Raw genomic sequence first — 24,866 nt, 5'->3', positions numbered from 1 at the left:
TACACAACTGGTCGGGGTTCGGGGTGCACAATAAACCACCACTCACTGGTTGAATAGGGGATGCTTAATGAACTATCCATCTCTGGCGGCAAAAAATCAATATATATATATATATACATATATATATATATATATATATATATATATATATATATATATATATATATATATATATATATATATATATATATATATATATATATATATATATATATATATATAATATGTGTGTGTGTGTGTGTATGTGTAGAAATAATATTAATAAAACAATTAACATCGTATAGTGTACTCTATATATCAAAATATATTACTTTGAAACCCACATCATTCACTAAAAAAAAATTGGGCTACTCTAATTACAAATTCGCTACTTTTAGACCGTCAGCTCGCTACTTTCAGCAATTTAGATCTGGTAACCCTGGCTCAGTGCCGCCGCAACAGTCGTTGGGGGAAGATGTTACCGGCTGCTTGCTGCACTTTGGTAAGTTGGTGTGTATATTTTTTGTATGTAGAGCGTTGAACTCATTATATTTTCAACCCACATTTGTTAAATTTAATTGAATCTAAATGCTAGACATTACACGCCATGATCACGTTATGTACTTACGAAGGAAAAAATAAGATTTTAGTTAGTTGACCGCCAGATCTTACATCTTCCTTCTTGGTCAATGGAGGACCATTAAATAGTTGTATGCTCGAAGTCAAATTCATCTGGATGTTCATTACTGGTGTCAGCTTCCGAATGAACACAGCTTCAAGTATCAGAAGCCTCCTACGTTAAAGAAAATTGATAAAACCTGCGTCAATTCCTTTCAAACATATTCTTCCATTGCTTGCAGAATAATTTTACTCTATAGATATTGACACATTTTCTAATTGGCATTCATGACTATTATTCTGACCAGGTAAATATTGGCCCCTGTGGAACTCCAAAATGGCTGGATGCAAGTGCAGCGTAAATTCTTTCTTGACCTTTGGTAAGTAATTATCACATGTATGCGGGATAAAGATGAATTATATATATATATATATATATAACTGAAAACTCACACCCCAGAAGTGACTCGAACCCATACTCCCACAACTGGTATGTACAGGGACGCCTTAATCCGCTTGACCATCACGACCGGACATAAGGAAGTGATAGCCGAGGCTATATGAACCACTATGATAGCCGAGGCTATATGAAGAATGAGGTGATTTGATAAAATGCTATGCCCAAGATTACCATCCGAGTGCCGGCGGGGAAGTGGTTCATATAGCCTCGGCTATCACTTCCTTATGTCCGGTCGTGATGGTCAAGCGGATTAAGGCGTCCCTGTACATACCAGTTGTGGGAGTATGGGTTCGAGTCACTTCTGGGGTGTGAGTTTTCAGTTGTATATAGTCCTGGGGACCATTCAGGCTTGTTTGCATATATATATATATATATATATATATATATATATATATTATATATATATATATATATATATGTATATATATATATACATATATATATATATATATATATATATATATATATATATATATATATATATATATATATATATATATATATATAGACACAGGTGCGCAAATGTGCAATATTGTACGGTACATATATGTACACACACACACTCCAGGCATACACACACACACACACACACACACACACACACACACACACACACACACACACACACACACACACAGTTACATTGTAGAGGCTAACACCATTCATAACTTTAAGAGCAGGTATGATAGGGAAATAGGCTAGGAGTCATTACATTAGACAACCAGCGGTAAGAAAAGCGGGGTCCAGAAATAGAGCTTGATCCTGCAGACACAAATACGTAAGTACATACTTTGGTACTGCATGTGAGAGTTTTTAAGCTTTATATATTAGCATATCAGTGTAATAATCTGTTAGTGTATTAGGTTAGCAGACTTCTAGATACCCATCAATAAATTCGTATCAGGCTGAGTGTATATCTAAAAAAAAAATATTAGTGTCTATATTCAGTCTCTTCTTAAACTGTATTAATTTTATTTTTGTAATTGGAATTATGTATTTTAATATACATGATCCACGTTAAAAAATTAAAGATCAACTGAGATTAACGTGTATGATCCAGCGCTAGGATGGATGCCAGCGAGAATAAGCATGGCACTGCTGGCACTGCTGGGGATGATGAATACAGTGATGGTGCGGGTCAACCTGTCTGTTGCCATCGTTGCCATGGTGCGTCGGAACGTGAGCAGCATCACTCAAGTACATACCCACTGTATCTCCATCGACTTCTCTGGTCAGTCCACTTAATATTCATATATTTCACTTAAGAATTCTATGACCCCAACCAGGATTCGAACTTGCATTGCCAGGGTTCACCTCCTGGCAATGTAATACGCAGTACTATGACCACTTCACTAGAGATTGAACTGGCAACTTTCTTTTGCAATTTGGGGACAGGTTTTCATCAAATTCTGGTGCATGCTCGGGCCGCTTTGAGCCTACTAATGTAAAATATAACTTTTTATTATTATTATTATTTTCTACCACAGACGTGGCCACACATTTACAATGCTAATTTACTGAATCCTTGAATTCGGCTGTGCTGTGGTATCTTACATGAGGCATTAATATTAATTAATAATAATTGCCTGTTGTATCTTTCAGAATATTCGTCAACATTGTGTATTCCTATTGTACCCTGAAAATTATTCAGATTCGATATACAGTAGAAATCTCTACTACAGTGCGTCCTTTATTCAGCAAAAATATATTATCAACAATATACAATTTGTTGCATTTTCGTAATATTCTGTAGCACTGCCTCTGGAATGTTCTTGAGGATTGCCAACAAACCAGGACTGCTACTTATTGTCACTTTTAAAATATAATATTTCGTAATATCGCACTATTTGCTGTGTACTTACAGCCAACGCTACCCATCTCGAAGAGTTGAAGACTGTTGAAGATGAGGCTTCAGGCACTGAGGACATGTCTCCTGCTCTGCTGGCTGAATCTGTCATGGTGAGATTGATTGATTGATGAAGATTAAGCCACCCAAAAGGTGGCACGGGCATGAATAGCCCGTAAGTGGTGACCCTTTTGAGCCATTACCAGTATCAATAGATGATACTGGAGATCTGTGGAGGTGCGACTGCACCCTGCGTGACGGGAGATGTCTCCCGTGACATGGTGAGATACTAGGCTTGTATATATTATCTCAGCACTTGCGTAGCAACACGGAGACATCTTCCATCCACGAGGCTCACCATAGCCCGTGCTTCTTGCCCCGCTCCTGTGCCAGGTAAGTTATGGGCTCGCCATAGCCCGTGCTACTTGGAACTTGTTCCGAGTAGCTGAATCTATAACAACAACAACAACATGCGTAGCAAGAAAGTTGCAGCCCCGCTCCTGTGCCAGGTAAGTCCACTATGGCCTCACCATAGCCCGTGCTACATGGACATTCCGTTCTGAGTAGCTAAATCTAAAACAGCGTAGCATTTCAGACTTTTAGATTAACTCCAAGTAATGTCAGAGGTTAAGATCATGAGGACCATGAGGCTGTCTGAATACATTTATTTTAGTTCTGCGACTGTAGGAGCAGAATAAAGGCCATGTGCCCCAAAGAAATTGGTCAATATTTTTCAGAATTGTTTAGTATAAACAGTTTTGAAGTACCTTCAGCATAAAAAACAATCACTATATGATGTTTTTGAAACAAAATACCTGAAAAAGATTTGTAACGAACATCTATCGTCTTTTTAATGGCTTTGTTCTCTCGTCCACAGGAAGGTGAACTAGACTGGGATGAGGTGACACAGGGTTTTGTACTGGGCGCCTTCTTCTACGGCTACTGTATTACTCAGGTCTAGTCTCTAATGACAGTTCCATTAACTATATGTTACTGAAACATGAATAGTTTCTATAGCGTCCGTTAGAACCCTGTACAACAACAACATCTCCTTAACAGATTCTTGGCGGAAGGCTCTCAGAGCTGTACGGAACACGTCTGGTTTTTGGCGTGAGCATCTTGGCTGGTGGTATCTCTGCCGTCTTCACACCTACAGTATCCCGCATACACTATGGCCTGCTTATTGCCTTGCGGGTCACACAAGGACTCTTCCAGGTGTGTACAGGCTTGGACGTCTTGGTGTGATACTTGTGTTGCCTTTTTTAACTTTGAAGGTTTATTTTTTTCCAGAGTTCTTGGGGCAAGTAGCAGCCTATTTCTTGTAACACTGTTATGGAATCCTCCTTTACACTTTGGCGACGTCAGAAACATTTAGTGTGCAGATGATGCTGGTATAGATTACCAAACAGCCTCGTGACTGAGTTTTCCGTAACGAATCAAGCGTGCAAGAAAATATCTCAAACGGGACAAAATCAGCCCCATAATCAAAAGGACCACCGGATTCACACGCAAATCTACACATATATATTATTAATTTTTGTAACACGTCCTTTTTTAATTGCACAGAAAAATTAAATGTTAATTGATTGCTAGATATACGAGTCAAATAATGGCTTATTAATGAGTAAGATCGAGATGGCAAGTACTCCTTACAATTCCTATCATTAATACATATTTTTCACTTGCTCTTGCAGGGAGCTACAATCCCCAGCATGTTCCCTCTGATGGTCCGCTGGATGCCTCCGACAGAGCGGTCAAGGTTTATCGCGTATGTTCTTTTTTGTGAGTTATTTCGGTTATCTTATCTAAATTGTTGGGTTCACCCCTACACCTCCCTCCCTCCCTACCCTCCCCGTTACCCAACTCCCCCTTCCAGGCCCCATCACCCCTGAGTGATGGGGCTGACTATGATCTTCTTGACCCATCCCCCTCCCGACCCATCTTCTTATCTTGAGGTTATCTTGAGATGATTTCGGGGCTTTTAGTGTCCCCGCGGCCCGGTCCTCGACCAGGCCTCCACCCCCAGGAAGCAGCCCGTGACAGCTGGCTAACTCCCAGGTACCTATTTTACTGCTAGGTAACAGGGGCATAGGGTGAAAGAAACTCTGCCTATTGTTTCTCGCCGGCGCCTGGGATCGAACCTGGGACCACAGGATCACAAGTCCAGCGTGCTGTCCGCTTGGCCCCTACACACTAACCTTACATACACAGAAAGGAGAATAAAGAAGTTTGAAAGTGAAATTATGCAGAAATCACTGGGGGTTACAAAGCAGACTTGCTCTGAAGAACACACACGAATCCAGATGTAATTGGACTCATATAAACTAAAATATCTGGAGTCGTAACAAGTCAGCTGTGTTAGGAACACCTCTGAACATCCAGATATAAGTAGGGGCGCTTATCGTCCTGTAATCTCTTAATTGTTAAAAATATTCCGAAAGAAATTGATATAGTCGACAAGGAGAGGCATTTAGATAAGAAATTAAAAAAAAAGGCATATGTGGAAATTGGAGATAAGCGTAGTACATATCGATACGAGTAGTAGTACATAATAAGGAAGTATTATTTTAGGGAAGAAGTAGAAAAGAGAATGAGACCAGAAGGAATTACAATGTGAGAACAAGAGAACGAAAGCAAGATTTCCAAACCAGATAAATACTGGTTTGGAAACAGGGTAGCATACTGGACGAGGGATAACTGATGTGTTTCAAGCTTAGATTAAACATATATGAATGAGTTTGTGGGTATAAATAGGAGACAACTCTTAAGGGCCAAGAGGCCTTTTGCTAATATTCATATATTCAAAGTAGGCAGTATATGAAAGACTCAGTACAGTATATGAAAGACATAAAGGTGAATTGAGAAGGCTTATATAAATTTACAATCTTTATCCGCTGTTTTATATAAATGTAAAACTTAGAGTCTATGGCTGATGATTTAAATAGGAGTGCAGGCGATGAGTCACAATAACGTGGCTAAAGTATGTTGACCAGACCACACACAAGAAAGTGAAGGGACGACGACGTTTCGGTCCGTCCTGGACCATTCACAAGTCGATTGTGACTTGAGAATGGTCCAGGACGGACCGAAACGTCGTCGTCCCTTCACCTTCTAGTGTGTGGTCTGGTCAACATACTTCAATATGAGTGACTCAATGTGTTCGTATATGTCCAGGTAACAACTTGAGCATCACCCTGACGATGCCTCTGTGTGGCGTCGTGATCAGTTCCCTTGGATGGGACGCCGCTTTCTACGTGACAGGAGCCATGTCGTTAACCTGGTGTCTCCTGTGGTTCACCCTCGTGTATGAGTCGCCCAGTAAGCACCCCAGGTAGGTCACGTGCCTCTGGTTCATGTATAACAATCATTCAGTGCTTCAGTTATGGGCTCACCATAGCCCGTGCTACTTGGAACTTGTTCCGAGTAGCTGAATCTATAACAACAACAACAGCTTCAGGTAGGGTATGTGGCCATTGTTTATGTATGACAATCACTCAGTATTCAGGCGATGAGTCACAATAACGTGGCTAAAGTAAGTTGACCAGACCACACACTAGAAGGTGAAGGGACGACGACGTTTCGGTCCGTCCTGGACCATTCTTAAGTCGAGAATGGTCATTCTCAAATCGACTTGAGAATGGTCCAGGACGGACCGAAACGTCGTCGTCCCTTCACCTTCTAGTGTGTGGTCTGGTCAACACTCAATATTCTAAATAGTTAACTTCTAGAGGCCATTACATTCTCCAGTTAGTTCACGTATGCATTACAGACATGTGGTGTATTACAGAATCAGCCCCGAAGAACTGGAATACATCAATAGCAACATGGAGGATATGGAGTGCGTAGCGAAGCCTCCAGTAGCGGTGCCGTGGCGAGAGATGGCCACCAGCCTGCCAGTCTGGGCCCTCCTTCTCTGCGATGCTGGCAACTCCTTTGGCTTCAGCGTCTACTTCTCATATCTGCCGACGTACATCCAAAACATCCTGGGGTTCTCTATTCAAGAAGTAAGGCCACCGCAGCATGCATTCACTCTTGCCACCTTACCTACCTTGAGGTTACCTTGAGGTGCTTCCGGGGCTTAGCGTCCCCGCGGCCCGGTCGTCGACCAGGCCTCCTGGTTGCCGGACTGATCAACCAGGCTGTTGGACGCGGCTGCTCGCAGCCTGACGTATGAGTCACAGCCTGGTTGATCAGGTATCCTTTGGAGGTGCTTATCCAGTTCTCTCTTGAACACTGTGAGGGGTCGGCCAGTTATGCCCCTTATGTGTAGTGGAAGCGTGTTGAACAGTCTCGGACCTCTGATGTTGATAGAGTTCTCTCTCAGAGTACCAGTTGCACCTCTGTTTTTCAACGGGGGTATTCTGCACATCCTGCCATGTCTTCTGGTCTCATGTTATGTTATTTCTGTGTGCAGGTTTGGGACCAGCCCCTCTACTATTTTCCACGTGTAAATTATTATGTACCTCTCCCGCCTGCGCTCAAGGGAGTACAGTTTTAGGCTCTTTAGTCGGTCCCAATAGTTCAGATGTTTTACTGAGTGGATTCTAGCAGTAAAGGATCTCTGCACGCTCTCCAGGTCAGCAATTTCTCCAGCTTTGAAAGGTGCTGTCATTGTGCAGCAGTACTCTACTCTAGAGAGCACAAGCGTTTTGAAAAGTATCATCATCGGTATAGCATCTCTAGTGTGAAAAGTTCTTGTTATCCAACCTGTCATTTTTCTTGCAGTTGTGACGGCTACTTTATTGTGTTCTTTAAAGGTAAGGTCTTCCGACATGAGTACACCCAGATCCTTTACATTGCCTTTTCGTTCTATGTTATGATTTGCCTGAGTTTTGTACGTGGTTTCCGTTTTTATATTTTCATTTTTTCCATAGCGCATGAGCTGGAACTTATCTTCGTTAAACACCATATTATTTTCTGTAGCCCATAGAAAGACCTGATCTACATCTGACTGGAGGTTCGCCGTGTCCTCTATGTTGCCTACTCTCATGAAGATCCTAGTGTCATCTGCAAAGGACGATACAGTGCTATAGGTTGTGTTCTTGTCTATGTCCGAAATGAGGATGAGAAAAAGTACTGGAGCAAGCACAGTACCCTGGGGGACTGAGCTCTTCACGGTTGATGGGCTGGATTTTATTTTGTTGACTAGTACACATTGGGTTCTGTTGGTCAGGAAATTGTAGATCCATCTGCCTATTTTTCCGGTAATTCCTTTTGAACGCATTTTATGTGCAATAACACCATGGTCACATTTATCAAAAGCTTTTGCGAAATCTGTGTAAATTACATCCGGGTTATGTTTGTCTTCCATAAGCAAGTGGCAAGTAGCTGCCACTGTAGCAAGAGTTTCTTAAAGTACTCTTATATGCATTTGCTGAAATGCTACTGGTCAACTTTGACTGTTCGGTAGCCTGTCTGCCCTGCTATTTCACTTCGTGCAGGGCCGGGGTTCGATTCCCCGATGCACTAAGTGGTGTAACAAAACAGTAAGGAGGATCGAACACGGTTGAGTTTCCTCTTGAATGTATCGAATCTTTATTTTGTTTTGACGTTTAATGCATTTTTGTGGATAATTTAATATAAATCACATGTGCAAGCTTTATCCAAAATAATATGGAAAAGGATCAGTTTCATAAATTAGTTATTTTTTCAATAAGCACAACAAATCCAATAGAGCAGGAACTAATCGATTATCAATATGTATAATTATCTACATCAAACACCATGTTCAGTAGTCGAATCAAGACTAATGTTAACTTATTGATTGGTCAATAAGGTCAATATTGCATGGAGATTGATAGATTAGATATAGATTGAGATTGATTAGCCCTTAGGCCCAGCACCAAAACAATGATTCGTTGAGTATTTTCTCCAGTAACATTTGTTGTAAATCAACTGTGTATATTATTGTTAACCTCGGGACATTCTACTAAACGATGCAGGAATAGCAACCCGTCCTCAACTCAAGTCCATTACATTCAGCGGTCAACCCCACAGACGCATTCATAAATTTTTACATGCTGTTCATTCAAAACGGGAATTTTCTCAAGTATAAATTAATATTATAATATATGATGATTGATTGATAAAGATTAAGCCACCCAAGAGGTGGCACGGGCATGAATAGCCCGTAAGTGGTACAATTTTTTTTTTTTTTCCCCAGTGTTCTGAGGTTGCATTTAACCATCAAGCTGTTATCGCGGGGGAGGATACTGCTTCACAGTCTTTATGAGGGTGTCCAGCTGCTGGACACCTTTGTTGACCAGGAGAGTGGCTGTGTTGATGGCTTCAGGGTGGCCACTGCATGATTCAGGAACTCTTAAAGCTCTTCTAAGGTCATTGGTTGCTTCACATTCCAGAAGATAGTGAAGTAATGGCTTTTCTGTGACAGTTTGGCAGAAGATGCACTCTCTCTGTCGGGGTTCACCAATCTCCCAGTTGCATCTGTAACCTAGACGTAGTCTATATAACCTAACTGCTATTTCCCTGTGGATTCCTTTTGGGATATTTAACCTTTCTAATTTGGTTGCCTGAAGATACCATGTTGCAGATGGCGAACCTTCAGCTATTCTCTGGTGTAGGTAGGCTTTGTTGAGATGTGACAGTTTTTTGGTGATGATGTTTTTTATGTTCTCTAGGCTGGGTTGAATTGTTTTATGTATCACTGGATGACGAGTTGCCAATTTAGCAATTTCATCAGCTTTTACATTTAATGTGATTCCAATATGGGATGGGATCCAGTTTAAAGTTATGTTGAGGCCTTTGCCTTTAGCGACTGCTCCTTGATACAAAATGGTGGTAATTATTTCCACATTATCTTTCCACTGTTTTTGTCCTAGTATTTGAAGTGCAGCTTTTGAGTCTGTGTGTATGATTGCATTTTGAGTGTTTTGTGCAATCACATATGCGAATGCCTGTTGTATGGCGAACAGCTCAGTTTGGGTTGATGATACTAGTCCTCCCAGTCTCCAATATGCCTGAACGCTGGCCGTGCAAAGAGCAGCGCCAGCACTCTCATTTTCTGTGTCCACCGATCCGTCTGTGAAGATGTGGGTGGCTCCTGCTACTGCTATGCTATACATTTGCTCTTCTATTATGCGCCTTAGGATTGTCGGATCATAGGCAGCCTTTTTCATTGGGAGTATAATATATTGGCATATTGTGTATATATAGGCATAGATTAGGTTAGGTCAGGTGTTTAGGTTCTGTTGGCGATTATTTGTATTTGTAGTACGTGGGTGAAGCATTTATGGCGTTGTGATTCGAACAAAATTCGTCAGTGAAGCACTTGTTCCGGATATGTTCGAACGTCAGCAGTTGTGAGTCGTGTGTAAACCACTTTTCATTCATAAACAGGGGGTTTGGCGGGTGCATGGAATCACTTTTGGATCTTTGTTTGGAGGATGGGCTGGGAATAGCGTGACAGTGCATCGCGGAGAGCAAGGAGCAGGTCACGAAGCAGTTATGCAAGCACTTACGAACCTGTACATCTTTTCTCAATCTTTGGCGGCTTTGTTTACAATTATTAAACAGATAATAAGCGCTGAAGTACCAGGAGGCTGTTTATAACAATAACAACAGTTGATTGGCAAGTTTTCATGCTTGTAAACTGTTTAATAAATGTAACCAAAGCCGTCAAAGATTGAGAAAAGATGTACACGTTCGTAAGTACTTGCGTAACTGCTTCGTGAATCTGGCCCCAGGAGTTCTTTCCACAACCCGTCCATCGTGGCGTGGTTTAACTCTGATTGGTTAGTCATGTCACCTAGACTAATCTGTGTGGGACGGGGGGGGGGGTAATCAAGACCAACTGCCAATCTTATCCAGGTTGCACCCCTTGAGGTTACCTACCTGGCCTTACCTTGAGGTGCTTCCGGGGCTTAGTGTCCCCGCGGCCCGGGGACGCTAAGCCCCAGTCGTCATGTTGGACTGGTCAACCAGGCTGTTGGACGCGACTGCTCGCAGCCTGACGTACGAACCACAGCCTGGTTGATCAGGTATCCTTTGGAGGTGCCTTTTCCCCACAACTTTTGCCTAACTCCGGGATTGATTGATAAAGATTAAGCCACCCAAGAGGTGGCACGGGCATGAATAGCCCGTAAGTGGTACAATTTTTTTTTTCTCAGTATTCTGAGGTTGCATTTAACCATCAAGCTGTTATCGCGGGGGAGGATACTGCTTCACAGTCTTTATGAGGGTGTCCAGCTGCTGGACACCTTTGTTGACCAGGAGAGTGGCTGTTAAATAACTCCGGGGTGCCTATTTTACTTATAAGCGTGAGCAGAAGCGTCAGATGAAAGGAAACTTGGCCAATCGTTTCTGTCCTGCCTGGGGATTGAACACGGGTCCTTCGGTTGGTGAATGGAAGATGTAGACCGTTATGCCACAGACCAGTATACTAAGACTGTCACACACAGAAAAACACGGACATTTACAACACGCTTCAAACCTTTTTCTTTCAGAATGGGCTGCTGTCTGCCCTACCATTCCTGTGTCGTTACCTGGGGGCCGCCGTGTTCGCCACGACAGGAGACCTGCTGATGGCGCGGGCCGTCCTCTCCGTCCTGACCATCCGCAGGATCTTCAGCGCTATAGGTACGGTCCAACACGTGTATACTGAAGCCTATGTACACCACTTATTTAATCTGAGAACTTCATTTATATGTGTTCTTCGGTTTATTTGTTTGCTTGTCAGATGTTTTATTATCTATCGGCAATATGCTGGTATTTGGTGACTGGACATTCCGTTCTTGTGTCGGCTTAAAGATTTGGGTGCGCCACACGATGCCTATTGTTCTGGGGCATACCGGACCCACGGATGAAGGATGAACCCTCTCTTGGAGGCTAGCAAGAGACGATGCTAGAAAGGTAGGCGAACTCTGCTTCCTAGAATGTAGGGCAGGAAGTCTAGACCAACGGGGGAATTTCTGAAAGATCCAGTGACGCAGGCGTGATGTAATATTGGCCCTGTGCCATCCCTGTCCCCTGCGTCAGCCACCACATTTCAGGAAATCCCAGCATGGGATGAGTCGGGAGACATCTCCCGTCACGCAGGGTGCAGTCGCACCTCCACAGATCTCCACAGTATCAAGAGTATCAGCTCTTGATACTGGTAATGGCTCCAAAGGGCCACCACTTACGGGCTATTCATGCCCGTGCCACCTTTTGGGTGGCTTAATCTTCATCAATCAATCAATCTAGAATGGGATCCATTGTAGTCACGGTCCACCACGGGATTTCATAGTATCACATCACTTCCTCGCGAATCTGAAACATTGTATGTCGATGAACCCGGGTGTGTTAACTGATCATCTTCCCCGAGTGTGTTGACTAAGATCTTCTCCGGGTGTTCTAACTGCTAATGACTTCAGGTGTGTTAATTCTAATGCCACGTGATGTCTTTGGCAGCCATGTTTGGACCGGCACTGAACCTCTTGTTAGTGGCTTACTCTGGCTGCGATTGGTCCCTCGCCATGACACTCCTTTGCCTAGGCTTCTTCCTCAATGGATCTATCACCACCGGCTTGTTTGCTAATCGTGTGGACGTCACAACCAACTTCTGCGGTAAGTCATACATGTCTTTTCTACTTAGCAGCCAATAGGAATTTATCTTATACCAACATGTAATAACTGTAGTGCACTGAAACAATAAAATTCCTCAGTCCGTAAAATTACAACTATAGCAGCTGCCTCGCATGGGCCGATAGGCCTTATGCGGGTTCCTCTATTATGTTATTTATGTTCTTATATCGTTACTATACCCCATGATGCCTAACCTCACCTCTCCTTGTTCACTAGGAACGCTACCGGGGTGAGAATAGCTTGAGCTACCTCATCAATTTGTGTGTATTTTACCTCAATAAACTTATTTCAATTTCAAAACCAGGGACGCTAAGTGGGTTGTGTAATACGTGCGCCAATGTCGTCTCCGTCATCGTTCCCATCTTCGTTGGCGCCCTCACACAGAACCAGGTATGGCCAGTCAGTCACCTTTGATGGGCAGGAAGGAGTACAAGTTCAAGTATGTTTATTGAGACAAGAAAGAAATACATCTCAAAGGGATAGAGTAGCTTAGGCTATTGAAATACATCTCAAAGGGATAGAGTAGCTTAGGCTATTGAAATACATCTCAAAGGGATAGAGTAGCTTAGGCTATTGAAATACATCTCAAAGGGATAGAGTAGCTTAGGCTATTGAAATACATCTCAAAGGGATAGAGTAGCTTAGGCTATTTCTACCCCCCTTCCCCAGGAAGGAGTAGGGAATGGGTAAGAGAGAGTCGGTATGGAGAGATGTAGTTATAATTAAACCACGACTTCAAGTTATTAGGGCTCTAGCTTATTTTGTTTTTCATAAATACGTTAAATGCTGCATCCGACAATTTCCGACATGATCATTTCGTCAACCTTTTTGTAATGGAGTTATCTGGTACTTGTAGTACAGTCTGTGTTTTGATCCTTTATATGTTTAAAACTCAGGAATGTTCGTATCTCGACCCCTTACTGTGCTTCTTTCGACAATTCCAAAGCAAACTAACAGTCAGCTTAGGAAATATAGATGTTTATCTCAGAATGTTTGGTAATATGTTTACTGTTTGTGATGTGTGTCTATGTATGTATTAACACGATGTACTGAACAGGGTGAGAATAGCTTGAGCTACCTCATCCTTTTGTGTGTATTTTACCTCAATAAACTTATTTCAATTTCAATCAGCTGTTCAAACATTTTAATTTTCCTTGCAGCAAACACTAGGGCAGTGGCAGAAGGTGTTCTGGACCTGTGTGCCTGTCTATGCTCTCACGGAAATCTTCTTCCTCATCTTTGCTTCAGCAACAATCCAAAAGTGGAATTACTCTACTGAGCATCGAGACTCGCACGAAGCAGGAGATTCCACTGACAAGGACGAAATTTCTGCTCTCGATTCCAAAGCAGTCTATACCAGCCGGGGTTCGAGCCCCGTGCAGGGAGAGTCGACTGGGCACTGATCATTGAATGTTAGCTATTGTTGACCCATCAGTAAATGGGGATCTGGTTGTAAACCTTTTAGCTGGTCGTGTTCCAGAGAAAACCAGTGTGGCAATGCTTAATAACATGGCCAGCCAGCAAATATTCAGGACAAAAGTAAAGTATATATTGTGTATATTGGTTGATACCTATCTACGTCACAGTACAGCTGAAAGTGGCAGGGCGGCCACCTTCAGGGAGACCCAGAAAACTAATAAGTACAGGGACCTAGAACGTTGTTACAAGTTTGTGCTAATAGGCTCTGAGACCCTGGGCGCCTGGGGTAAATGTGCCCTTAAGTTCCTAAAGGAGGTGGGTGAGGAACTCATTAGGTAAACCAGCGACTCAAGAGCATCATCATAGGAGTGCTCATGGTCAATCAAATACAGGTAGGAGAGACGCTCACCCATACATGTGGCCACGCAATTCTGAGATGGAATATAATTCTAGAAACCCAAATAAAGGTCCAGGATGATGAATTTTTTATTACCTTCGATTAGACAGCAAAGAATGAAGACAAAATACCTCCTGGAGGGAGTTGATAGGAGATAAAGGCATTGAAGCATCATGGGGTAATTAAAATAAGAGGCCATTACTGGCCTAGGTTCGTATCCTGGCCTGGGAGGATTGACTAAGCCCCAATCCTTAACTGTACGCCTCTGTGCAAAAATCAGTGAATGGCTACCCGGTTGTTAAACGATTTCGCGGGTTCTATTCCAGGGAAAATTAAGAACTTGCCTGAACCTTTTATGTTTATTAATGGCTTTACAACAATGTGAGAACTCAAGGTTATATAAATAAATAAAATAAAAAGTTGTATGTGCCAAGAAAGAGGGAAGCGGAAAATAACCAAATCTGCTATCATTTTATTAATTCTGCTAGAATTTACCTACATAAAATTATCTGTTAGATTAAGGACTTGCCCGAAACGCTGCGTGTACTAGTGGCTTTACAAGATTGTAAATACTATGCTATGTATTCTCACACAATGTACCTTCTTGTATATAAATAAATAAATAAATGGATATCAAAGGCCGTAAAATGGCTTTAACAACTAAACTCAACCTCTAAAGATGAATTTACCCGTGGAAAACCATGGATCACACAGATTATGAGATATTAAAAAAGTAAATGCCCCTATCCAGGAAGTCAAAACAAACTGTGAAAGAAAATCTGCTCAAAACATTGGGTTCGTTCTTAACTCACAATCATTGCAGGACAGAAATGGTTGGGCACGTTTCCTATCACCTAATGCAACTGTTCACCTTGGAATTCAATTCAATTCAATTTCTTTCTTTATTATGCACCCCATACCCATCCCGTGGGCGGTGGTGTAAAGGATTACAGAGGCACATAATCGGTTCAGGAACTCTGAACCCTCTAGTTCGTTTAGCTAAGCAAATAACAATTATTTGACGCTAGTTACAAAATTATTAATGTTGTATACACATGTACACACGTAAGTTCCACCTATAGGATTACCCAAAAGTTATTTTACCGAACTAGTTTTTTATTAATGCAATCATATGTAAAATTAAAATAAAAAAATAATAAAAGGACATGAATTTAAATATATATGTAAACTAAAATACATTTATATTAATTTTGTTATTATTTTTTCTTTTTATTGTAATTTATATATGATCGTCGTTTAAAATATTAGTACGGTAAAGTAAATTTTGGCCCAACCTTATACACAGAGTAGATGATTCCTCTAGTGTTAATATGCTCTAAGAGTCGAAATGGTAAACATTGATACAAATTTTCAAAGAGTCCCACGTAGCCATATATATAACATCACAATTTTTATTATTTATGCTTTATAAAAATTAATTTTAAAATCACTTACTTTGTTTAAATATTTTTATAGCATTAGCTGAAACTGAGGTTTTAAAGTTCATGAAATTATTATATCAACAATTCTGTGTACAGCTTGTTAATTACCACTTAAGAATGTGTAATATAAATATTATAATTAATTATATGAAAATATTAATTGAAATTTGCCATTTTAGCCCATGGAGGTTGAATTTATCTCAATACATATTTTCCAAGCATGTTGTCACTACAGAGCCACCTAGCGGCGGCCCTTCGAGGGTCTTTCCTATTTGAGTGAACGTGAGTGTCTCTGGGCTCCCCAGATCAAAGTTTTCGTCCTTGTTTATCTTCATCATCTATCATTCTGTACCAATAAGATCTTCAAATTTGATATGTCTAGGTTGTAGTGAATGGTGATATTCAGGAATTATCCTCTGGATAGATGAGATATTTGGTGAAAAGTGAAGGGTGTTGGACGTGTGAGTGTCCGGGTGGATGTAAACAAAGTTTTTGGGGGTAGGCGGCCGCATGACCGTAATTACGGTAGAATTACTCGGGGTTGTTCAGTGTTGCTGTGTTATGCAGATTTAGGTGACTGGGTGTTCGTGGTGTAGTATTTTATCATTTTTGTCCTTGATAAGTTTGTTTAAAGTTAGCATAGTGCGTTAACTAGCCGACCCAACGTGCTCGTTGCTCTTCCCTTCGGGTTTGCTGAGGTTAATTTCTAATCTTGTGTGGATTAATTTGATCATAATCGTTTATATTGTGTGATCGATGATCGCGTTAATCGTGTAAGGTTTATTCTTTTTTGCATCTTGAAGGGGGAAGGAGAATTGAGAATGTTGGAGTGTCTTGTGATCTTGTAAATGTAATGCTGGAATGTGTATTGTCAAATGTACCGGCCATTTTAAATAAGTAATGGTCTAAGTTTTCTAATTCAGAATTATTATGTTCTGGGTAGTTACAAAGTGTTTTAAAATTTTGGATAACCTTGTGTATGAATACTTCTATTATTATATTGGTGTGTCTTGTGGTCAAATTGTTTGCTGCAACATTTTGTTGTAATTATTTGTTTGGGTTGTATTTGGTAGGTTTTAAAAATCCATTGATGACTCGCTGTGGTTACCAAGTGAACTTCCTATATAGTTTATCAGCAATTGCTGGTCGTTTCATCCCTTTGAGTATTATGCGCTAGTTTGTACACGTGCCAGTTTACCGCTACTATTCGCATAACTACCTTGGTTACCTTGAGGTGTTTTTGGGGCTTAGCGTCCCCACCACATCCTGCCATGCCTCATGGTCTCATGTGATGTTTTTTCTGTGTGCAGGTTTGGGACCAGCCCCTTTACTATCTTCCATGTGTAAATTATTATGTATCTCCTGCCTACGCTCTAGAGAATATAGATTTAGGCTCTTTAGTCGGTCCCAATAGTTTAGATGTTTTACCGAGTGGATTCTAACAGTAGAGGATCTCTGCACACTCCATGTCAACAATTTCTCCAGCTTTGAAAAGGGGCTGTCATTGTGCTGCAGTACTCCACCCTAGAGAGCACTAGCATCGTGAAGCGTATCATTGTGGTATAGCATCTGTAGTGTGAAAGGTTCTTGTTATCTAACCTTTTAACTAACCTAAGGTTAGGGGATAAAATAACTAGCAAGTGAAATATTACTCTGAATTTGGTAAGCACCAAAGTGAGTGGTTGTTTACAGTTATGATTTTTGTTAATAGTATTATTTCAGCATTACAAAAATCCAAGTTAGATATCTTGAGATTATTTGGGGGCTTAGCATCCCCGCAGCCCGGTCCTCGACCAGGCCTCCTTTTTGTTATCCCAGGAAGCAGCCCGTAGCAACTGTCTTAACTCCCAGGTACCTATTTACTGCTAGCTGAACAGATGAATCAGGGTGAAAGAAACTGCCAATTTGTTTCTGCCTCCACCGGGGATCGAACCTGGAACCTTAGGACTATGAATCCTGAGCGCTGTCTACTCTGCTGTCAGGCCCCCTCGGGATAGGCCTCAACTTTTTCTCCATCGTATTTGCACCCTATCTTTAATATACATAGTGTGCCTTCCATCCTCCTCCTTCCCTCCGTAGGCTACGGTCAATTAACCAATCAATTACAGTATTCAATATTCTCATCCACCTAAGTCATACCAGCTGAATCGCATTATTGGAAGAGGGAGTGGTCTTGATTATGGTGAAACAAGAACCTATTTAACCCTGGACTAAATGATAGGTCCATGTAAGGCAACTGCTAATTCTACTCAATCACACTATGTATATATGTTTTTAACTTCGTCTTGAAACTATCCAGCAATCATGTGTTGTGATATCTAGTAAATAGTTGTGGGGTGACTCCTGCTAACAGGAGTCAACATTCGTCTGTTCCTGTACCCACCAATGTAAAAAAAAAAAACTTAAATAAAAATAATAAGATTCAATTCATTTTTCAATGTTTCTGGACTATAATTCGTGTAATTTTTCTGGTTTCCATTCCATGCACTGGTGAAGGTACAGAAAAAAATACCTCAAGAAAACATTTTTTTGTGCTTTTGCCGGAGACTGAGAGTCGTGTCCTAGGTGGTCGATAAAATGTCTCTTGATATGTTGGGTTGTCTTGTGTGTTGGTCTGTATACTGTACTTGCTTCGCATAGTTGTGAAGCAAGATCCAGCTGAAGACCACTGCTTCAGCATTTTAACAAGTGCATTCATACTTAGAATTGCTAATACAGTACTATACTGTAATTTCATACTGGCTCATTATGTTTCCTCCATTCTCAACACAAGTATTTCCTTGGGCTCTACTAAATTTTGATCGTCACCTTTGCTGCTCGTTCTGTTCCTTAGCTTTTTCAACAGCCGTTATCAATTGTTGATTCACAGGGTAATGCGGTTGGTTTCTCTGTCATGTGAAGATTTAACAAATTATTGTCTGGGTTTTACACGTGTGATGTAAATATGGATATAATAGGTCTATATGGATGTAATGGAGTTTACCTAGACCCGTGAAAAAAATCTTGCTGGCATTTCATGGTACAGATGCAGTTATCATAATTAATGTTACTAGGGAGATGTGGTCATTATATGATGAATTAAACAATTACTGTCTGGGTTTTAAATGTATGATGCAAATATGGGTAAAAGCTCTCTGAATGTAAATAGTGATAAACAATCAGTGAAACATCAGAGAATAAATCTGGAAGCGTAGGGAAAGTCGAGCACCAGGCATTGCAGACAATCACAATAACATGGCTGAAGATATGATGACTAAACCACAGACCAGAAGATGAAAATGACGGTAAAATTTCGGTCCGTCCTGGACCATTTTCAAGTCGATTCACAATCGACTTGATAATGGTCCAGGACGGACTGAATTGTCTTCATCTTCTGGTGTGTGGTTTTGTCACCTGGAGTTGACGTAACCGTAAAAGGTAACCTGACCAGTGCCAAATTCAGACAATAAATACTAACATATTTTTGTGTTTGTCTTATATTTTGCATTCAAATTATTAATTATAATGAAATATAAATTTTTGGAATTTGTATTTTTTGTGCATAGGCGGATTTGGCCATTGCTCAATAGTCGCTGTCAAAGGGTTAACTGGAAACTGTCCATATTGTCTATGCCACATTGTATGTTTTACATTGTGAGAAAGTGCAATATAAAAAAAAAGTGGAAAGTCTGTTGATTTGTCTATACTGATTTGTTCGCACCTCTTATCACTTTGCCTATTGGTCTGTCATTTTGGGCAACAAATACAACTTCAGTCCCATATTCATTGGCTGAAGCTTAACTCTAAACATGACACTTAACTTAACCACATATATCAATGCGGTGCATTAAATTCCCTGCAATCATTGGATTATTTTGTATTTGATAATACCTTATTGTGATTGTTGTGGTGCATTGTTAAACATTGTTTACTATTTCTTTTGTAGATCATGGGGGAGATAAAGGTGAAAAAGACTGTCAAACCAGGCACTGTTCGCTATGGTAAACGTAAGAAGGTAAGTGGATATGTATGTAATTAATGATTCTCTAATAAAATTTAATTGCTGAAGTGGTAAAAAATTGCAACTTTTTGTGCAGGAATTTGTTAAGGGTTTTATAGGAATATTTTTTTTTCACTCATATTTAAACTAATAATCTTGTTCCATAAAATATAAGTAACGTGTGTTATTGGAGGACTCTCAAACTTGAAACCAGCCAATTGTTGACGAACGTTTGTTTAAAAAAATTTTTTAGATTTTTGTAGGCAATTTTGTGGGTACCAAATTACATTTACCATATTTGCTGTCGTAAAAGATGCACCCCCTATTTTACAAGGATATTTTGTGGAAAAACTTTTTAGTATGTTTCATGATATACAGGATGTGAAACATATTTCTGGATGATGATTTGTGTTGACGCATCGGGCTGGTGGGTGGTGGCGCACCATTGTGGCACTGTTTTGTTGTCATTCACTCATCCCAAGTGGCTGACAGGCGGATGTTTAACGTTCCTTTCAAATTTCTAGGAACATTTTTCATTTAGATAATGAATAAATGTTTAATAAAGGTAACAGTTGGTAAATAACGTATGTCATCGGGTGTAGGTTATGTATGCTGGATAAGGTGCCAAGATGATGCGAGCTTCCCTCATAACTGCTGACGTGTTGTAAGCAATTTTTTGTAAGTTTGTGATAACTTGCTTATTTTCAAGATTTTATTATTAGGAAAGATTTTTGTGCCTAGCATACTTGCACAGTATGCTCGTCCAGCTTCTAGTCATTGGCATTCGGTCTCACATCCGCAATACGGCCACATTAGACACAGATCCATTTTTTCATAGTTAAAAATAATAAAAGCATGTCTTATAATACGGCGGCAAATATGGTAATTTTTGAGATAGTCCCATGTCCACTTTTACCTTGACTTGGGCACCAGGCGTCGACAAATGCCAGACGCAGGCTAAGAGTGCCTCCACCCAGTGAAACTATAAATATTCACTTATTTTGGGGGTTTTCTTATATTCTACATACCAAATAATAATTCTATAATTAAAATCTTTGTACATAGGCTGGTATGGCCATTTTTCCATAGCCGCCGGTTAATGTTTTGTTGTGTATAATCATTTAAAATACTAATAATAGAATGCTTATTAGAAATTGCTCGTGCTGTGTATAAATTAAGCTTTAAATACATCTATTCATGGATACAGTCTAAGCAGCAAGGAAAATATATTTACTTTATTGCAAAATATGCTGTGCTGTATATAATACAGTACTACATTTGTTGATTAGCCATTTTTAATTGGTTAATGATTATAAATTTTATTCAAATATTTAAAGGTTGTTGCTGAGAAGCCCAAGACCTTTATTACTAAACCCATTGGTGGTGAGAAGAATGGAGGTACACGTTTGGTTCGTGTAAAGCAGCTTCCCGCTTACTATGCTACACAGTTGAACCCCAAGAAGAGGACTAAGCATACCAAGTAAGTAGAAAGAGAATGCTGAACGACACATTTGCTTCGGTATCCCCAGTCAGAAACTTGTAATTTATTTATATTTTGTTTCCTAAGAGGGCCAATTGGGTGTATAGTTTGAAGTACTTTGGCATGCCATTTGGAGTATTTGTCATAAAACCTAATTGAGTACAAATGTCCATTTTTTGCACCACCCATAGTTGCTATAAATATAGTATTATAATTTTTAAGAGGATGGGTTGGCTGTATGTATACTCTTCAGTTTGCTATATTCACTGAAATAATTTTATGAAGTAAACTTATTATTTTGTACTTGCTGAATTCATTGTAATCTTGCATTTATTGCACCCCTATACACTATTCATATCCAGAAATATCTAGTTAAATTGTGCTTTATTTTTCTTAGGACCAGAAGCAGGGCTCTGCGGTCATCCATCACTCCAGGGACAGTCTGCATCCTCTTGGCAGGAAGCCACAAGGGAAAGAGAGTGGTATTCCTGAAACAACTGGCTAGTGGTCTGTGCCTAGTGACTGGTACGTTGGCAATTTCTTCAATATTTTATGACCAATCAATTCTTGTCCGTAAATTGCTGATGCCAAAAATATAATGTCATAATGGTTTATAATCCGTTTGGTGTGTGTGAGAAGTTTCTGTCAAAGGCCAGAAGCTTGAGGCTAGCCTCGCTCAGCTTTCTAGAGTGAAATGGTCTGAGGTAAGCTGGTTGGGGTTGGGCCTGTTGGTCATATTAAATTTCTTTAAAAAAAAGTATTTTAATATATTATTTTATCTATGCATTTTAGGACCCTTCAAGATCAATGCTTGCCCCCTGCGACGTGTCAATCAAATTTATCTAATTGCTACTGCCACCAAGGTTGACATTAGCGGTTTTGGTATTCCCAAGCATCTTAATGACCAGTACTTCCGCCGGGTAAAGGCAAAGCGAGCCAAGAAGGAAGAAGGTGATATTTTTGAGAAGAAGCAAGAGGTATGATTAATATATTTATAATTTTCCATACTAAAAGAATAAATAGATATGAAAGCATGCTTTCTCAAAAGGCACCAAACACAGATCTAAGTGTTGTTTGTGATAGAAAACATCTGATTTTCCACATTCTCTTGGCTGTTTGGATTAGAATTGTGGGCAGAATGTAAAAATTGAATTGAGAATACTATCTCTAAACATGTTTTCATTATTAGGTTTTTTCTAATTTCATAAAAATCATATAATTTCATAAAAATCAACCAGGTCTTTTGAGTACATCTTGGACACTAGTATTTTTCCTGGTTGAAACAAGTGCCCTTAGTGACAGGGATAGACCATTAAACACCATGTCTATTTCAGTAATTTTTAACAGGAATTGCTCTATCAATCTGTTTCAGGGGTAATAAATTATTAGGCTTGTTACGTGCAATGAATCTCAGAATTTTCATAATTTCATAAAAATTGGGAAATTATCAACATTAGTGCATACAATTTTGTCAAAGAGTACCTGCTGGAAAGTGCCTGTGCATTTGCACTTTAGGGCAGTAATGTTGACATGTGTGCCTTTGTCTGCTGTGGGAAATATCCATGTCAATCACATTGTCATGGATCACTGTGATTCTTGGTATGCACAGACGGCAGGTGGAGTTAATGGTGTAGATGGAGGATCACAGAACCAGTCTGATGAGGCTTGGGTTGCACAGGTAATCCAGGCATGAAGGGTCACTTACTGTACATGTGGGGCTCACCGAGGCACACTATAGTAGTAGAGTTGATGGACTCTTTTTCTTCACCATGCATATGCTCATTGTGTCCAACAGCCCTAAATTTAATCTTGTAATCACTTCTGACACCCATTTTATAAAATCTATATGCCTCGACTGCTGGACGAGGCATGCATATACAGTGTGTGTGTGTGTGTGTGAATCACGAAAGTTAACACGTGATGAAAAATGTGACCGTGTCAGACCACGGAGGAAGAATTAAAACAGGAATTTCCTTAAGTACTTTCATATTTAGTAAGTATTTATTCGTATTTTACCCTTCTGAAGATCTATTATTAAATACGAAAGTACTTAAGGAAATTCCTGTTTCAATTCTTCCTCTGTGGTCTGGCAGTCATATATATATATATATATATATATATATATATATATATATATATATATATATATATATATATATATATATATATATATATATATATATATATATATATATATATATATATATTTTGATTGATGATTGTACCTAGTAGCCAAATGCATTTCTTGGCCTGTTATGCAAGGCCCGATTTGCCTATTAGGCCAAGTGTTTTTTTTTTTTTTTAATTATTATATTAAGAACTTAAATAATTGACTTAGTTATGTTAGTTTAGGGTAGGTTAGGTTCAGTCATATGTCTACGTTAGTTTTGACTCAAAAAAAATTATAAAAAATAAACTCATACATAGTGAAATGGATAGCTTTATCATTTCATTAGAAAAAAATTTGAAAAATATATGATTTCAGGAAAACTTGGCTTATTAGGCAAATCGGGCCTTGCCAGTAGGCCGAGAAGTGCGTTTTGGCTACTAGGTACGACATATATATATTACTGTATTTTACAATTGCCTTCAAATTTTCAGAAATATGTTCCATCCAAGGATCGCAAAAAGGACCAGGCTGTGGTTGATGGGATGATTTTGTCTGTAATAAAGAAGAGGCAAGATAGGAAAATGCTCTTCGGTTATCTGGGCACTCCTTTCACTCTCAGGAATAGAATGTATCCCCATAGATTGACATTCTAAATAAATGAGATACTGACTTGTGTGTTTAAATTTATACCTTAGGTGTCATTGGTTTTCACTTTGTAACTGTGCCGTTTCATCAGCCTGGACTCTTGCCCGATACATCCCATTTCTTGTCAAAATTGAGGGGATTTTGGTAGTTAAGGTTCCAAAATGCTGACATTCATTAAGCATTGGGCTCTAGGTTAGATGGATTGCTTAATTTTAAATGTTTCTGGCTAGGCAACAACCTGTGTTTTCTACAGGGTTTCTGCTTTTTTATGGGTGCAAAACTTGCATGTCTGGATTCAGCCCCCCTTAGAGGATATGCTCTTAGTGTTATTTATTGCTGGCAGAAAAGGTTGGCCCATTATTTGAAATTTGTCCCTCGATAGAATTGTTGGTGACTCGGATACTTTTGATGTTCACGATAGCATAAGCAAAATTTAGTTTCAGAAATATGAACAAACCACATGCCAGGAAAATTACATGTGGATTCTGAAAAGGAAGGGATTTCACCATATTCCTACTTTTCAAATATTGAGCACTGCTCAGTATTTTCCCTTTTCAAAGCAGGAGAGAAAGGTAAAGAATGGTACTCTGGGAAGAAATCAAAATGTACAGTACATGAAAGTTTCTTGAAGGCCAGGTACCAAATATATAGTACTCACCCAGTTGAGCTTTGGCTCTTTGGTCCTGCCTCTCAATCAGCCAGTGTACAGATTCCTGAGCCTACTGGGCTCTTATCATATCTACATTTGAAAATGTATGGAGTCTGCCTCCACTACATCACTAAATGCATTCCATTTGTTAAATAGTGGGATAAACCCAGTGAAAAATACTGTTGCCTTAGGCATAATGAATATGGAATATCAACTGGCCTGTGAATTTTCTACCTGTCTACTAAAAACAAAAGTTTTTC

At 39.8% G+C, this 24,866-nt stretch overlaps 2 protein-coding genes across 3 annotated transcripts; both read left to right on the top strand.

The window, feature by feature from the left end:
- The first annotated feature begins 386 nt into the window (after window positions 1–386).
- LOC123766712 (sialin) lies at window positions 387–14,382 on the top strand. 2 transcript variants are annotated; one of them, XM_045755993.2, is made up of 13 exons: window positions 387–481; window positions 906–977; window positions 2,118–2,288; window positions 2,922–3,016; window positions 3,781–3,858; window positions 3,963–4,118; window positions 4,598–4,685; window positions 6,078–6,234; window positions 6,691–6,907; window positions 11,366–11,498; window positions 12,312–12,467; window positions 12,790–12,875; window positions 13,646–14,382. In XM_045755993.2, exons 2-13 carry the CDS (start codon window positions 935–937, stop codon window positions 13,886–13,888), a joined length of 1,623 nt encoding a protein of 540 aa, XP_045611949.2. In that variant the 5' UTR covers window positions 387–481; window positions 906–934; the 3' UTR covers window positions 13,889–14,382. The 2 variants fall into 2 exon arrangements, with proteins under 2 accessions (XP_045611949.2, XP_069163771.1); XM_069307670.1 differs by lacking the exons at window positions 387–481; window positions 906–977; window positions 2,118–2,288; window positions 2,922–3,016 and adding an exon at window positions 3,359–3,412.
- Window positions 14,383–15,945: 1,563 nt separating this feature from the next.
- Window positions 15,946–23,981, top strand: RpL6 (ribosomal protein L6). Its single transcript, XM_045755994.2, has 6 exons — window positions 15,946–16,025; window positions 19,669–19,737; window positions 21,060–21,202; window positions 21,600–21,727; window positions 21,995–22,179; window positions 23,804–23,981. The coding sequence occupies exons 2-6, from the start codon at window positions 19,672–19,674 to the stop codon at window positions 23,963–23,965; spliced, it is 684 nt and encodes a 227-aa protein (XP_045611950.1). The 5' UTR covers window positions 15,946–16,025; window positions 19,669–19,671; the 3' UTR covers window positions 23,966–23,981.
- The last annotated feature ends 885 nt before the right edge of the window (window positions 23,982–24,866 follow it).

This window comes from Procambarus clarkii, chromosome 60, assembly GCF_040958095.1.
Source record: "Procambarus clarkii isolate CNS0578487 chromosome 60, FALCON_Pclarkii_2.0, whole genome shotgun sequence".
Taxonomy (NCBI): Eukaryota; Metazoa; Arthropoda; class Malacostraca; order Decapoda; family Cambaridae; genus Procambarus; species Procambarus clarkii.
This window is presented reverse-complemented; position numbering and strand designations above follow the sequence as displayed.